This window comes from Lepisosteus oculatus, chromosome 6, assembly GCF_040954835.1.
Source record: "Lepisosteus oculatus isolate fLepOcu1 chromosome 6, fLepOcu1.hap2, whole genome shotgun sequence".
Classification (NCBI taxonomy): domain Eukaryota; kingdom Metazoa; phylum Chordata; class Actinopteri; order Semionotiformes; family Lepisosteidae; genus Lepisosteus; species Lepisosteus oculatus.
The window spans coordinates 52,088,105-52,104,980 of record NC_090701.1 but is presented as its reverse complement, the minus strand read 5'-3'; the positions used below and the strand labels follow the sequence as shown (position 1 = coordinate 52,104,980).

Below are 16,876 nucleotides of genomic sequence, written 5' to 3'. Positions count from 1 at the left end.
ATACCATCATTTAAAGAAAGCATATTTAAAATATGGTTAAATTCTTTAGACCAATACAATATATATTAGGATTTTTTCCTTTTTGTGTAAATGGAGTACAAAATCGCCAATTATCATTTTAATTTGAGGATCCAGTACTTAATCTCCAAAGATTAAATTGAATAAAATTGACCACCAAAACGTGTCCTTTCTATATAGCATTGTTAAAAGATCTTCATTCTTCCTTTTAAATCAGCTGGTTGCTTTATTTTATCTTAAATAGAAATATATTTTACAGCCCAGTTATTCCTTTGTAATATAGACAAGGTGACTCTTAAAGGGTCCCTGTCATTTCAAATGATGGGAATGGCATGGGTTTCTACAGGTGATAACTGATAAATTGATTCAATTGTAGATCACAAACCTCTATAATGCATATGGAGCAGTTAGATTAAAGTGAGTCTCATACAGTATTTATTTTAATTTAATGAGATTGCATATGATTGTATAAAATAAGATTTTTAATCTTAATGACATTCAGTGATGAATACAAAGTGTAGATCCATGATAAAAGCAGAAGAGCAATTTAAATGAAAGAATACCAAAAGACATGCTTTGAGCTGGTAAAATGCATACTGTATATATGATTTGCTTGTACTTCACTAAAAATATTATTTGTACATCTCCTAAGATAAAGGTAGTCTTGCACAGAAAAAATGAATACAAGCTGCATCTAAGAAAATCAAACTCTGTGTATATAAGTAGACAAGATATAGTATATATTTTTTTCATATAAATTATAAAAATAAATGATTTCTGTTATTCTATACAGAATATTTAAAATGTCCATCCATTTGCATAATCAGATCAGGTCAGTGTTCTGGTTCCTTGTCATCATAAACCTATAGAAGAATAAGAAAAACATTGGTTAGTGTTCCAGAAACGACATGTACAGAGACATGAACTGTTTTAGAAAAATGTGATGACATATAACACATCGTCGCACCTCTGCCACATCACGTCAGAGGTGTAAGGATAAATCGAAACTGGACACATCAAAGCAGCTGCAGGAAAGTGATGTAACCAAGGCTCTAGACGTTTTCGAAGTTTGCCAGCTCATAAATCCATTTGTAAAAAAAAAAGAATGTTTCATTGCCAATGATGTTTTTACACTGTGCAACACTGGCTGAAATTCAGATCCAACCAGCAATGAAAAGCCACAGGCAAATGAGTTAAATAATCCTCCCTCTCCAACAGCTCTTTCCCCTGCGTCTCAGTGCTGCATCAGAATGAGTCAATGGAAACCAGTGTCTCACAGGGTCACACTTTCCAGTGTTTTAGGTTTCAATGCTAGTGCTTCACAGCTACTGTGTACATGCTTTGTGTCTATTTCAACACATATCTTCCATCAAGTCAGACAGTAGAATATGTCTTTTTGCTGTTTCAGCAGATCTGTGGAGTACATTACTTCAATACAGTGAGTAAGAGGATAAAATTAGGTGGTGAAGAACACAAATTAGACAACTTAATGAGGAATTTGGGGTGTAATCAAAAAATTAAAATTACTCAACAAACAAACATTTTAAATAAAATCAGAATTTAGTCAACACATTTCTCATATTTGTCTTAGAGGGCCTTTTTCTATCGGTTGACAACAAAACTGTATTGAATTTATATATTTATTAATGTAAGCAAAGTACAAACATAATGCTTAAACAATATGCATAATTTAATTTAAGATTGTCTAGAATTCTGGATCTATGACGCTTATGATATGGGAAGAAAGTGTGTACACTACATCTAAATTATAACTTATAATTGCATTCCCATGAAACTCCAAAGACTTGCATTAAAATTGAGAAGACTTTTTTTTTCTTTTTTCTTGAACCAACCTCCACCCCCCAACTTTGGAGGACTTCCTTATTTTTAATTTTAATTTTAATTGAGAAGACTTAAGTTGAATTGAGTCCAAAGACTTGTACTGTTTGAGAAACTTTGAATTTGTGATTTTCAATGGACAGGTGACACAAAATTAATTGATAAAGTAGAGTTATTGTACTTTGTTACTTGTTACCCTTTTAAATAGTTTCTTAAACCATTTTCTGCATATTGAGCTCTGAAATGTAACAATCTGAAGCAACAACTGCAAACAGTCCTCAGGTTACATAAGACTTTGGTTCTGGAAACTGTCAGCTTTTACTTACTTTGGATTTCACTCTTGAGTCTTGATGATTTTAAATTTCTATAGCTCAAATAGTGTTCGGTTTTTAACACTTCGCTTACATCCGAAGAAGGCTCCACTGCCGAAACGTTGTGTTCTCTTTCTGCTCTTCTCAGCATGGAATAAACCCATTACTTGTTCCTTGTTAGATTGTTAACATTTTTAAAATAACTTAGTTCATAATTACATGAGAAAAAGGACATGAGAAAAATCCCCTAGATAGAAGGGTGACATTCTTTAATACACATTTTTGTCTTGCTCTTATGGAATAATGCAATGTCAGTGACTGTTATGACTGTTACCATCACCACCACTGCTATAAATGCTTTTGCTAGTTAAATACTACTGTAACTATTATTGTGCTAATAAGAATAACAATAAAGACATTCACCTGAAAACACAGATCTTTTAGTGGCATCCCGAACTCCAGTCTGGCTACCTGTAAGAAGAAATATTTCTTCAAATTATTTTTGCACAGTCTGTCAAAAACTAAACATAGCCCAGCATTTTGTCATCTCAGTTTCAGAAGCGTGGCAAACCATATTAAGCAGTAATATATGTGTTCGCATCAGACATGTCAAGCAGAACTGGTAAAGAAATAGTAAAATGTTTTTTAATGGGAAAATTTGTCATTGCCAGACATTAAAATTCAGTAGCTACACACTGTATTTCAGCCAGCACAAATGGATCCTCGTGTTGGGGGTTATTTTAAACAAGAAACCTACTATGAGGCAAATTTGTCATAGTACATTGCCCACATTAGGCAATATCTATTAATGTCCTATGGTGAGTGCTTGATTCATGCATTTATAACATCAAGGCTTGAACTCTGCAACTCTTAACTCTACAGGCTCCTTTACAGATCTTCTCAGGAAGTTGCAATACATCCAGAACTCTGCAGCTAGACAACATAATTTCCCACTGCGTAGGTGTGGCTTTGATGTCTACAAAGTTCAGGTGATTAAAACTCATATGGAGGGTAACTTATGATGTCTTTCATATCTTGATACAGTTCCTGGTTCTTTTACTCTTGCTGAAGCACAGCTGACAAGTGACATTAATTGCTCATTCCCAATTAACGTGTTTTTCATCTCTGCAGCTGGCTGCTCTAGCCTGCAATGTTTATCACTGTGCTTTTGTTGTCTTCTCTACTGTTTAACAAAAGACATCCTGACAATTTGTCTTTTCACATCGAAACTGCTGTGTAATTTGCACACTAGTGGCATTCTGAACATTTGAACTCGCCCTAATCACCGTTTGTAGGAAATAATAAACAACTAAACACTACCTTGTTTTGTTAACTAAGATCTAGAGACAGCTTAGCAACTAACAATTAAGGTTTAAATGCATGTACAGAGAGAAAAAGAAGAGTAAACACATTTAAAAGCCCTCCTTCCTTGAAAAAAACATGCAGTACAGCAGCAAATTGTTCACCACATGGCTTTGGTTATGGTAAGCTTTCTCCAAGTGCCAGATAGTCTACACCCTTTGGACACTTTTCACCACATTTCTGTTCTTTTTAAAAAAAAAAAAATCTTTCCCTGCTTGGCAATTTTCATTACCTGTCACATTAAGAATTAACACCATATAACAGGTGGTATTAGTATTAATATAAATAACACCTTTCATGCTAAAAGTAGCTCCAGGCATTTCCACAGAAAGTATTCTTAAAAAGAGGAAAATACAATTTGACATACTCAACAAAAAAAAAAGCCTAAATAAATGATTAGCAATGAAATTACAAAGGCTTACAAAAATTAGTTGGGGAAAGTATGATTTAAGTCTTGATTACGGCGAGGTGGCAGAGTCTTAGTGCATTATAAAAATAAGCAGTCTCTTCTCCTCTTTTATACATTGTGCATGGGTTTTGGAAGTTGTCCACTATCAGCTGATAACAAGTCTTCACCCTTGTTAGCTCTTACTGTCTTAAGAATTCACCAGATGATGGATTGTTCACACACCAATAGGGAATGTGAGCTGGGTTTAGACTGTCATGAGACAGGGGGGTTTTACTCTCCTCAGCACAGGGGGACTTGCAGGTCCAGGCATCTGTGCATTGCCGAAATCATTGATGCAAAGCTACCATCTGTGGGGTTATAACTGAACACCTTGAAGTCAGAATCCCCCATAAGAGGTATCACTTAAAGATGTAAAATGGCAGTTTCCATCAGTACAACACCTATCTGAAAGGTATGTGTTTTCATTCTAACTTATCACACATTGGTTGGTACCTGTAAAATTAACATGAGAGGATGTAGTTAACATTTTGAACATTTGGTCCATACTGTATGTGGATTGGTTTTCTAGGCTGGGCCTAGAAAACAGGCCCTTTATTCAAAATCCCTTAAGCTTCAACCTGTCGTCTGCTTTGCGTTATTTAGTTCCGACCTCACACTGTGCTCTGGACTCTGATTATGCACTTAAGCAACTTTATGGTACTGAACATAATTTTCCTTAGATTATAACCAGACTCAACATCCACCAGGAGCACCAAAATATATGGAAATTTATTACACTTGACTAAAACAAGAATGTAGCCTTAATTGCAGTTTTCTTTAAATGTTATAAAATGCTTAATTGATGAACAATAAAAGATTATTAGTACTGTAGCTTCAGACCCTAGACGTTTAAGCAGGTACTTGGAAACGAGCCATTAAACAGCCATGATGTCAAAACCTTAACAGCTGGTTAATAAATACCCATCTGGGACTAGGCCTGGACTTCTAACTGGGGCCTTGATGGTATGAAGAGCATTGCAGCTTAACTGGTGAGAATGCTGCAGTAGACAGGACCCTAACAACCCAAAAACCTGAAACACACCATTATGCAAATATAAATTACAGAGTCATATTGGTAATTCTCTCTAAATGGAGGAAGGGGTCAATATAAACAGATAAAAGGAAAAAGAATGAAAAAAGATATCAGTTTCACTTGGATACATAAATGTATAAATATTAGCAGGAATCACATTATGTCCAATATTTAAATGAGAAATCATAATTATTTTCTTGATTGGAGTTTTCCCTATGTTTCTGCATATTTCCATTACACTGCCTGTAGTAAAGCATTTACATACATCTCAATAAATAATTTTTTGTATTATTTTGAATGTGTTAAGGGCACTGAAAGCATTATTTCAGTTATTTTCACCACCAGACATTTTAATAGCACAATAAAGGGTGTAGGGTTAAATATATCAAAGAAAATTGCAGAAAGGAAACATCTTATTTGGATTTATTTAAAAAGAATTACATTCTTCTGAACATGATCAAAAGATATTAAATGAATATAATCACAAAATAACGAAAACAATTGTTTACTCAACTGTAATTTGATATTATAACAAGTATGAAATATATATTTATTTTAATAGAGCTGTAATTTTGCTGGGCTTGTGAGGAGCAATTGTCTTTTTTTGTTCAAACTCAGAATTTGCATTTAAGGCACAATTATGGTAAACATCTGGGACTTCCTGGCACTGAAATGTTAATACTGAAATATTAAATGCTGAACTTTTCTATTTTTCCTTGAATTTAATTGACTCATTAAACTGAAACCTGCTTAACCAACAATTTAACATCACAACTAATACTTAAAAGGGGATTTTAACTGCTAAAAATAGTTTAATGGGATAAAATCTGAATTTTGCTTAAATGCCCAAATACAGAGCTGTCATTTGTACACTCTAAAGGTGTGAATCTAATATTAACTAAGGATGCATTGAGCTTTATTTTCCCAAATTCAAACCACAAAAGGGGCTGTGCTGGGGGAAGCAGGGTTTACTTTCATCTTGGTTGGGGTTAGTGGTTACCCCACTGTGGCAGCCTCTAAAACAACAGGAAATGACTGCGGATCTTTTTGCTCTTAAGGCGTACTTGGCTACCGAACAGAAACAAGTACTGGCACGCGATGTCAGGAAAGCCAGTACCAACACTACCCCTGGACCTTGCTGAACAAGTCAGCCTGCTGTGAAGTCAAAGCCTCCATTTCCATTTCTCATTACATGATGTGGTTTTCAACTAGAAGGCTGCACTGCTTAAGCATCAAACTCAAGATCTACAATTAAGCCCCCGAGGAATATTAGACATGCCACCATGTTATCTGGGGAAATGACAAGCAAAACATATTTTTGAGTAACAGAAAGTAGACCTCCACCAACAGACCAATAAAATAATGGCTACAGTCACACGGTTAAATTGCACACACAATCTCAAAATGAAAAGAAGTACGTCTGCAGGGCACAAACTTAAACATGACGAATTGCTGCACATTTTAATGCAAATTTTTTGCTGAATCTAGCCAACTAAAAAGATAAAACAGTGAATGTGGCATGTGCAAAAGGTTGGCCACCACATCATTCAGTACTTAGTAACACCTCCTTTGGCAGAAATCACAGCTTCCAAACTTTTTATGTAGCCAGCTAAGTGTCTTACTTTTCTTGGCTTTAGGATTTTTCCCACTCTTTCTTGCAGAAGTCTTCTAGCTCAGAAATATTCTTAGGTCTACTTGCATGTTTGAGATCTCCCCATAGATTTTCAATAATATACAAGTCTTGAGACTGTGAAGGCCATTCCAAAACCTTAAACTTTCATTCCTGTATGTACTTCATGGTTGAATTTGAGCTATGTTTTGGATCATTGTCTTGCTGAAATATCCAGCCTCTTTTCAGCTTCAATTTCTTCACTGACTCTGGGACATTAGCTTCTAGGTTTTGGTGATATTTAGTTGAATCCATTCTTCCTTCCATCCATACAATATTTCAACCCCAAAGCATAATAGATCTACCCCCATTCTTAACAGCTGGCAAGGTGTTCTTTTCTTCAAATGCTTCACCTGTTTTGTTTCCAAATGTATCTTCTGGGGTTGTGGCCAAAAAGTTCAATTTTTGTTTCATCAACACTTTGTTCCAAAAAATGTCTGGCTTATCTACTGTATGTATTGTTTTGCATACTTCAGACGTTGCCTTTTGTGATGAGGTTGTAGGAAAGGCTTCCTTCTGACAGCGCTTCCATGCAGATTATTTTTGTGTAAGCAACGCTGTACTGTGGACCGTGGATGACTACTCCAGTGTCAGCTAAACCTGTCTGAAGATCCTTTGCAGTGATATGTGGGTTCTCCCTTGCATATCTGACCAGTTTCTGAGCAGCTCTATCAACGTTTTTTTCTGGGTCTTCCAGATCTTGCCTTGACTTCAACAGTTCCCCTTAACTTCCATTTCTTCGTGATGTTTCTGACAGTGGAAATTCCAAGCTGGAAGCGTTTAAATATCTCTTTATAGCCTTCCCCTGCTTTGTAAGAGTCAATTAACTAAAGTCCTTATTTAGCTGCTTAGAGGAGCCCATGGTTGTTGAGAGTAGCCACAACTTCCTGAGAGGTTAGAAGGATCAGAGTATTTATTCAACTCTGGAATTATTTTCACCTGGCTTAATGTAAGGCCTAACGAGTTTCAATCAAGTTTCGAGGCCTTAACAAAGAATTAATAAATCAACTTTTGCGCAAGCCACATTCACTGTTTTATTTTTCAATCTGTAAAATAAATGGTAATAACAATTATAATAAGAAATAGTGATAGTGCATTAAAACGTTCAGAAATATGTCATGTGTCACGGATGTTAGAAAGGACAAACCGTGGAGAGGCAGGAGAGCGGAAAAAGACCCATATGCGTAGTGGCGGAACAGAGAAAAGGCCCGGGCTCAGCAGTTTAGGAGTCGAATAGAAACCAACGCCCTCAGGCAGAGGACATGGGGCAATCTGCATGCTAGGCGGGTTTCCGAACGTCAATGCTGAGCGAAGCAGAATAAGTGACCCGGAAATATATAGCCCCAGGGAGAGAGAGACACCGGAAGGAGAGCAAAGCACTGGAAACTAGGGACAGGACAGAGTAGGAGCGCCCTCTGGCTGCAGAGGGCGTGACATCATGTTTAAATTTGTACCCTGCAGAGGTTGTAATTTCCCTCCACTTAGAAATTCAGTGAAACATGCAATTTTACCAGGGGTGCCCAAACTTTTGCATTCGTACCTGTATACCTATAAAGGCAGCATAATATTTCCTAGGAACAAGTAATAGGTTTATTCCATGCTGAAAAAAAGAAGAAAGAGAACACAACGTTTCAGCCGTGGAGCCTTCTTCAGGTGTGAGAGAGACAGGGCAGTAGGCCAAAACTTACTTTGCTTTAAAAATCTAAATTATTCACACTTTACTGGTGGAACAATTTCTTCTTTCTACTGTTCAGTGTGGAATCAATCTTTATTTGTTTCTCTGGTGCCAATTCATGCTGACACAGTGCCCCATTCTAGTGAAACTGTTGTTCTGACCTCCCTGTATGCGTGACTTTATCCCATTGAAAAGCGAAAGCTGTATGACAGAATCTCAAAAACATTTGCTGCTATAATTACTAACAAGAAGAGTAATGTCGTGAAAAAAAAACTCAGAAATCTCAGTAAAGTATACCCTTCATTATACTTTCTTCCTATGTTAGAATTATTCTAAATTCAATTTCTATGTTTTCATTTTTCCACAAATTTTGACAAGCAGTGTATACACACAGCTAAAACTATGAGCATTTGGCAGATTTTGCCAAACAAAACAATAATTTATTTTCTTTTAATATTAAAAGAATTTCTACTGTTTAATGCTTTTTTACACCATATAGTCAGCTGGAAAAGGGGAATTAAAAAGTATAATATCCTAACACCCAGACCTGTCTCTTCTTTTCTTGCCTTGTATTTAAGACAACATTTTTAAAGTTTGCTCCTTCAAATTGTATAATAAATTTAAAACCAACAGAAGGCCAAATCCTTTACATATACCTGTGCATTTTTCAGAGTGCTCTCTTAAGTGACACATCAAAAAGTCAGGATAGTGTCTCAGAATCTCCACATAGCGATGAAAACCACCTGCACTCCTCATTTAAAACGTGACAGGGCTTCCTGTAACTTCCAATGAAAGAAAATAATCCCAATATGATTATTTATAATGTTATAATTAACAGATATGTCTATTAATAACAAAATAAAAACTACACTATAGATTAGGTGTTCATGAAAAGTTTATTTTTTCATCAGGTGCCTTTATTTCCTAAGTCTATGAAAAACATGTTCAGGAATAAACTGTGCAAAAGTAAAATAATGGTTATTCTTAATCTTACTGCATCACATATTTTGACATTGCAAAATGGTAGTCTTTTATAAAAAAACAGATACTTTCAAAATGTTTTTAATTGCATTTTAAATTTGATCAAATTTAACAGTTTACATTTTTTAAATTAAAAACTACTCCATTTGACAGGGCGTTCCCTCCATCGGTACCCTTTTTTCTAACCGCCTAATCATCTCATACCATCGACCACCCAATCTACATAAACTTCTCGTTCACAGCTTCCTCGACCACACTCGCCAATCATCCCCACCAGGCACCTTCCCCTGCAACAGAACTCTCTGTGTCACCTGCAAATACAGATCTAACAACACGCTCATTCAGGGCCCCCCAGGTCAATTCCAGATCGTCCAGATGACATCCTGTACCTCCAGCAACCTCATTTACTGTATCTCCTGCAAGAAATGCCCAGCTATCTACGTTGGGGAAACGGGAAAGAGACTAGGAGACCACTTCAGAGAACATGTTAGGGCTGTGAAGATTAAAGATTTCTCCAAACCCATAGTTTCTCATTTCACCTCAGTTGGCTGTGATCACACTGAACTCTCTGCCTCTGTTCTCAAAGAAGGATTTCTCAACTCCCATAGCAGAAAGACAACAGAAACGAAACTCATCCTGAAACTAGGTTCACACCTCCCCCCTTCTCTCAATGACCGACTTATTTGGTGTAATCTTCTCTATTCTCATGCAGGTTTTGACTTCACACCTTTCTTCACCCCTCTCCACTTTGCATTTCCTGAGTGGCCCCACTGCCTCTCTGCCCCTCCTGCCTCCTCCCCTCTCCCAGCTTTCGTTCTCCTGTGCTATTTAATCTTTGCTGTCTGCCCTGTATTTCTCACACCTGAAGAAGGCTTCACAGCTGAAACGTTGTGTTTTCTCTCTTCTCTTTTCAGCATGGAATAAACCTATTACTTGTTCTTTTGCAGCCTACGCATGCTGACGCAGCTACCCACCTGAACAATTTTACATTTTATCTACAAATACAACATGAATCAAATCAAAACAAAAGGAAAAGAAAATACTGCAAATGTCCGTGATTCATTCGAAGAAGAAATGACTATTATGTGCTAGGAAAAAAAAAGTATTAATAAATGTCTCTGCCTTGTTTATATCATTAGTAACAAAGACAGGCCCAAGGCGTGGGAAGGGTTTATACTTAATAGATCTGATGATAATCCTTGCCCCAGGAGTCTAACTTCACTTCTGTAGACTCACGATAATTTCTGAAATGATGACATGCATGGGATTTGTTATTATGAGATACCTCAAAAACACTCTATCAAGTACCTCTAATTATGTGATTATCTTAACAATGAGGCTAATACTTTAAAATGTACTTAATGTTAATACCTTGAAAAATAGAAGCACCAAAAGTGTTTTCTTGGCTAAAGCACAAGGAAACCCAGGAAAATAATGAAAAACAGGATATCTTCTATCCACTAACAAATCCGACTGGTTTTTAGGGCCAGAAGATGTCAGATCGAGCCATTCCTCTGCCTACAGTGAAAACTGAAACTGATGAGAGCCTGGTATTAAGATAGGTTGCCTAATGACAGCAACAACAATGAGTCTAATATGCAGAGGGAGTACTTCCATTCAGAAGTTAACAGCAAGCCGCATTTTATACGATGAAAATATGAAACACGAGTCCAAATGTTTAAATTCGAAACTTGGGTGCAGACAAACGTAAAATAAAAAGCAAAGAGTTTTATAGTGAGGATGTAAAACATTTTTAAATGATGCTCAGCACCTCCAGCAAGGATAGAGTAAGATGGAAATTAGGTGTTGTGTTTCAGAAAGTACATATTTTTTAATTGAAAACATTTTAAGCAATTTTGGTGACATTCATTTTCTGCAGCATTAATATCATTTGTAATTTGTCTCTCGGCCTGATGTGTTTTTGTCTAAAATAACCAGAATATTCCAGTGACTCATTTAACCACTGAAAGGTTTAACCTAAAGTATTTTTCATCTCTATTTGCATCAACATTTTGTGCAGTAAATCGGTAGCAGTGATATTTTATTGGTAAAGTAAAGACCAAAATTGTACAGAATATTCTAAACAGTGCATTACATGGCAAAATTTTCACATAAAAACCAGGAAAGGAATAATGATACCCCAAAAATAGATGTGTTTGAGGATGTTTATTGAATATTTAGGCACAGTGAAATTTGGCTTAACCCCCTGTCTGTATGTCAAGAAGGATGGGACTTTTATGGAGAATGAGGAGTTAACCAAGAGGTAGATAAAAAATGGAGATAGGGTGGAGGAGGGAAATGTAAGATAAATGTGAAATGTGAGATTTGCATATGTATATAGCTTTTGAGAAATGATGGTGGGAATGATTATGATTCAGAACAGCTGGACTGAAAGTGACTTGGTTGCTGTCATCCCTTTGGAATTTCAGTTAAGAACTCCATATCCTAACATTCAGTTTGCCTTGCTGATTGCATTCACCATATTATTACAATGCAGAACCAATATACTGTAGGCTAAGGAGAATGATGACCTGTCCAGGAGATCAAGGTTGTCAAGAGCCTCCAGAAGAAGTGAGTGGAACTCCATAACACTGATCCAGCATTCCAAAATTACGAAGACTTGAAATTAAATATGAATAAGAAAATGGTTAGCAGATCAAATTCCTAAAAAGGAAATGAAAGATCCAGTGGAAGAATTAGTAACATTTCCAAGCCACCTACGAAGAGTAGAGAGTTCAGGACTCTGAAGAGTATTGGTTTCAGTGAGGGTGACAAAGGGGTAGCAGCTTTTGCTTTTGAATGAGTTGTCGTCAGCACCGCTTCGCTCCATCTCTGGCACCCAAAGGGTAGCGATGCAGATTGTAAAATTCCAAAGAGAACTCCAAAAGGGAAAATGGAAATGTTTCACAAAGTCAAGGGTCTGCAACTATATGCATAGCACATAAGGCAATGTGGAACAAAACCAAGGTCGCACTTACTTAAGTCAGGAGTACCTTTATCATTCAATCCACCAGCTGCAATGGAATCTGTAGCCCGCTACAGTTCCACACTGTGGGCTCTTCACAGCCTAGAAATACTGTAAATGTGGGTAATGCTGTATTGCCCATCATGCTAAAGAAATATGGCTGCCAACATTCTGAAAGCCTGAAACTTCCACAAGCTACTTTCCTCCTTTGGAAAAACTGGACCTCTCCACTAATCGTGCTCTCTACACACCACACATAAACTCGAGGCTTTTCAGAAGCAAATTAACTGAGTCCATAGCTGCTGTTTAGCTACATCACATACAAAGAGCAGTCTATGTCAGTGACCAATTGTCTTCAGAACATATTCTGGTTAGTTTTGGATAGCGCAAAGTTGTGTGCTACATACAGTAAAAGTCTACATCAGTAAAAGTGGTTGCTTCCTTATGAAAATGCAATTCACGTGCATATCAATATATTTTAGCATAAAATGGATACACAAACAATTGGGTGTCAAATTGTATGCCCTGACTCTTAATATTTGTTTATTCACATCACTGTCTAACAAGATGGATAGAACACTTGATGATGAGCATTTTATTCAATGTGATCTATGAGCTCTCTCTCTCCTTCATACTGAATACAACATATTGTGTGAATGGTGACCTCTCCTGCCAGGAAGACTGTTCTCCCATATCTGGTTATCAGCAGCCCTGAATCTACAAGCTGTGCACAATGAAGCAAAAGATATATCCTCTCCTGACAGTTGGCATTCTGTCCATTTGTCATCCACCTCATACTGCTCTCATTTTTCAGCTATGGAAACTCTTATATTACTTCACAGCAGGCACAAAGGATTTTTCAACACTGGAACATTTTTATGAATGGAAAGATTTTTGCAAAACATAACTACTTAAAAAAAGTAATGAATGACTTTATAAATGGCCTTTTCACAACAACAAAAGCAGTCTAGCATGGTTTATGGATCATATGCAGAAAAAATGCAGGGGTCTCTAGAGGCACATTAACGACACAGAAGTTGGTACTGTATATTGTGGATGCAAACAAGGTTTAAGCCACAGTATTCACAAAAATTAAATAAAGAAGAAACAAATAGAGGACCATGAAAAAACCCAGAACAGCTGCACCCTGGCACCCCACCTCAATCTCCCAGCCATTATTATACACATGCAGGGTAATGCTCTACGGTCTTTGGCACCTTTAGAAAACGAATTGCATCGCCAGTTTTGAACACTCATTTGCGCAAGTGATTCAATAAATACCAAATGAACATTCTAACTGTTCCCTAATAAACTAATACAGAAAAGCCATCATTTTCAAGACCTTCTAACATACAAATATATAGGAACATTAGTTTATATTTCTTAAATTGTACTGTCAAATCTTAGTGTCGTCAACATAGTGGCGAAACCCACATCCATGATGTGGAATAATGTGACCAAGAGGTAACATAAATTGGACAGAACTAAGTCCTGGGACAGAACTCTGGAACATCTGAGAACAGCCAAGATTTATGAATGGTATTACAATACCAAGCACTTATTTCTTGCTCTTTGAGATGGATTTCAAAAAGCTTAACGAGCCCCTTTCTTTCATTGCCTACTTACATTTGACAAAATCTAAGATGTGAGAACAGTACTTTTTCTATGCACGAATTTATGTATGTTGATCATCTTAATTAGCAAAGTCAAGTGCCAGGCTAATGGTCAACTTAAGCAAATGCTGTGTGGTAAATCGTCTGTTTGTTAACTGATATCATAGTTTTGAATTAAGGTGAAATTCATGCATTTCTGAATTTGCTCACTGCCTGACAACATACATGGAACCTGTTCTAGCAAAATATATCATTCTATATCTCCAATTTTAAAATGTATGTTGACAAATACATTTAGTGAATAAATAGTTGAACATTAATAAAAATGTATAAAAGAATATAAAAAATGGGTAATGTTCAATAAAATCATTTAACAGAAAAATACTCAGTGAAATAAAGTTTAATAAAAACCTTAAATAAAACAATATTAGCAATGAAGGTTTAGAAAAGATACATATTCTTTTGTATATCTGCCATTTGTTGCTCCTAATTCTTTTGATAATCTAAGGAGATGTATCCAAGTTCCTGTTGACGTAGTTATGATATCACTTATTTTTGATTAAAGTGATAAAATGTTTCTTATAAAGACAAAGAACAGACAAAGAAACTGAATCATGAAATAAATGATGGCATACTAAGAAAAAACATACCTTAAATTGCTATAAGTTTAAACTGAAGAAGCCTTAATGTAAAGTTTAAATCAACATTAACCTTAATCAAAGATTAACACTATTTATCACAATGGAAAGGAAACAGGAATAAACAGGAAAGAGAAACCAGACATAGCTCAGAAATATTTGTTTCAGGAATCTATTGAGTCATACATACTGTATGACATGAGAATGCAGGAAAGGAAACCCTGTTTTAATGCTTGTGTTTTTAATGGATAATCCTCCACTTTTTAGAGATTATGTTTGTGTATCTTTGGAAGACCAGCCCCTTGATACAAATCCTAAGCAGAACAGGATCCTGCTCTGTAATTTTAAGTGCATCTCAACTAAATTTAAAGAAATTATTGGCAAAAGAAATAGCAATGAATCAGCTCACCTTGATGAAAAACCTATAGAGAGATGTTTTTTTCTTCTGTTACTACCTCATTTAAGGTTGTCTCCCAAATAAGATCTTTACGAGACTTTAATCACTTCTAAGTGGTTGCCTTTATACTTGTCTAACAGAGAGCTTAAGTGGTCTGAACTCACATTTGTCTTGATCAGGCTGATCCACACAGTCACTGTCTGTGTCACTAGGAATTAGCCAGGGTTGTCGAACAGCCTGTAACTGCTGATAGAACTCATCCTGTTGAGAGAGAATGCACAAGAAGCATATATAATTATTCATAATTCCTTACACTTTTATAGTGCTTTTCTGGACACTCCAATCAAAGTGCTTTACTGGTAATAGGGCCTCCCCTCCACCGCCACCTTGTGCAGCCCCACCTGGATAATGAGACAGTAGCCAGAGTGCACCAGTACACTCCCCACACACCAGATCTCAGTGGGGAGGAGAACATTAGTTCATGAGTCATTAGGACAAATTAATAGATGGGGTTTATTAATCTGCGGACCCCACTTATACCCCTTCCAGCAGCAACCTTAGTTTTTCCCAGGAGGTCTGCCCTCTAAGGAACTGGCCAGGCTCACACCACTTACCGGTTGTGAGTTGCAGGCTTCTGGCTTATATATAAATATATATAAAACAGTTACATGTACAGTATGTATAAACGGCTGACAGAGATTGGCAATGGAGAGACAGAGAATAGATCTCTCGTGATTTGAATCTCTTGTGAGATTTACTTTATGTCTGAATGCAGCTCACAGACATGAAGCAAAAAGACAAAGAAAAAAGTAGCATTTATGTCGGACATTTATGTCCGAAATACTGTGTGTTGCAATTTCAACTTGTTTTTAACATTGCAAATATGATGCCAAAAGAAATTTACAAGAGGTCCGATTCCCATACAGTACATCGGCATGTAGCACATTCATAGCAAATGACACAGGAATTCTAGGATTAGTTTGTCATGTGCAAGAAGGAAGTAAATCTGAACACTTTCTTCTATTGATTAGTAAGAGCTTTGGTATAGAAACCTAAATTGACTTTGTAAAGAAGCCATACTTTTCCAATCTCTGAAATAATGGAAAACCTTCAGCATACTTTGTGTAGGCAGAAACAAAAATTTCACAGTAGAATATGCCGATAGAGCAAGCACTGAAGTTGTTATAATATCTTTTCATAGTCTTCACTGCAAAAACAGAATAGGAAGAAATGAACAGAGGATTACAATTCTGATTTTATGTAATGCCATGAAATTTAATCTTATATAACTGGACTGTTAATACCATGTAAAACATATGGTTTATGCATTTTGTTAACTGTCCCAGTTGATTTGTAAAGTAATGGAAGTATTGTCCTTATATGTAATATTACTACAACAATCTAATATATAAGCTATTGTTGCATGAAAATGTCTGATATGTTATGTAAGAAAGGTCATAAATGAGAGGAGACATTTGGCCCACCTAATCCATTGGATATTTAGCAGCTTCAAGGATCTCATAAACTGGTTTCTTGAAAGAAGCTAGGTTACTGGCTTTAAAACATGGCTGGGTAGCTTGTTCCATAGTCCCAATCCTTTGGATAAAGACATACCTCCTTTTTTGGTTTTAAACACACATCCTTATAGCTTTCACTTGTATCCTCTGGTTCATAGAAAAACATACTAAAGGCATGATTTTGTTTTTAGTTGTTAATTTTTAGAGATATAGCATTCTAGCATGCTAATAATCGTGTATAAAATGCACAGGTCTGGTTGCCTTTAATTGAGGCTATGATTGTGGGCAAACGTTATAGGTGTTAGAGGTTTCAATTATCAAGACTGCTTAAATTGCTGATGTTTTACAAGCAATCGTGTAAAATTCAAAGGGAAAAATATCATAAGAAAGCTGAACAGTGGGTAGAAATG

The 16,876-nt window shown here is 36.3% G+C and overlaps 1 protein-coding gene across 3 annotated transcripts in view; it reads right to left on the bottom strand.

Moving 5' to 3' along the window:
• Positions 1 to 462: 462 nt before the first annotated feature.
• The window catches only part of c6h8orf34 (chromosome 6 C8orf34 homolog), a 148,520-nt gene continuing 132,106 nt past the window's right edge, over positions 463 to 16,876 (bottom strand). For all 3 annotated transcript variants that reach the window (XM_069191553.1, XM_069191554.1, XM_069191555.1), the window contains exons 13-15: positions 15,114 to 15,210; positions 2,592 to 2,639; positions 463 to 881 (exon numbers count right to left, since the gene is read on the bottom strand). In XM_069191553.1, the coding sequence (XP_069047654.1) occupies positions 874 to 881; positions 2,592 to 2,639; positions 15,114 to 15,210 (153 nt within the window). In that variant the 3' untranslated portion in view covers positions 463 to 873. The remainder of the gene's footprint in view (positions 882 to 2,591; positions 2,640 to 15,113; positions 15,211 to 16,876) is intronic.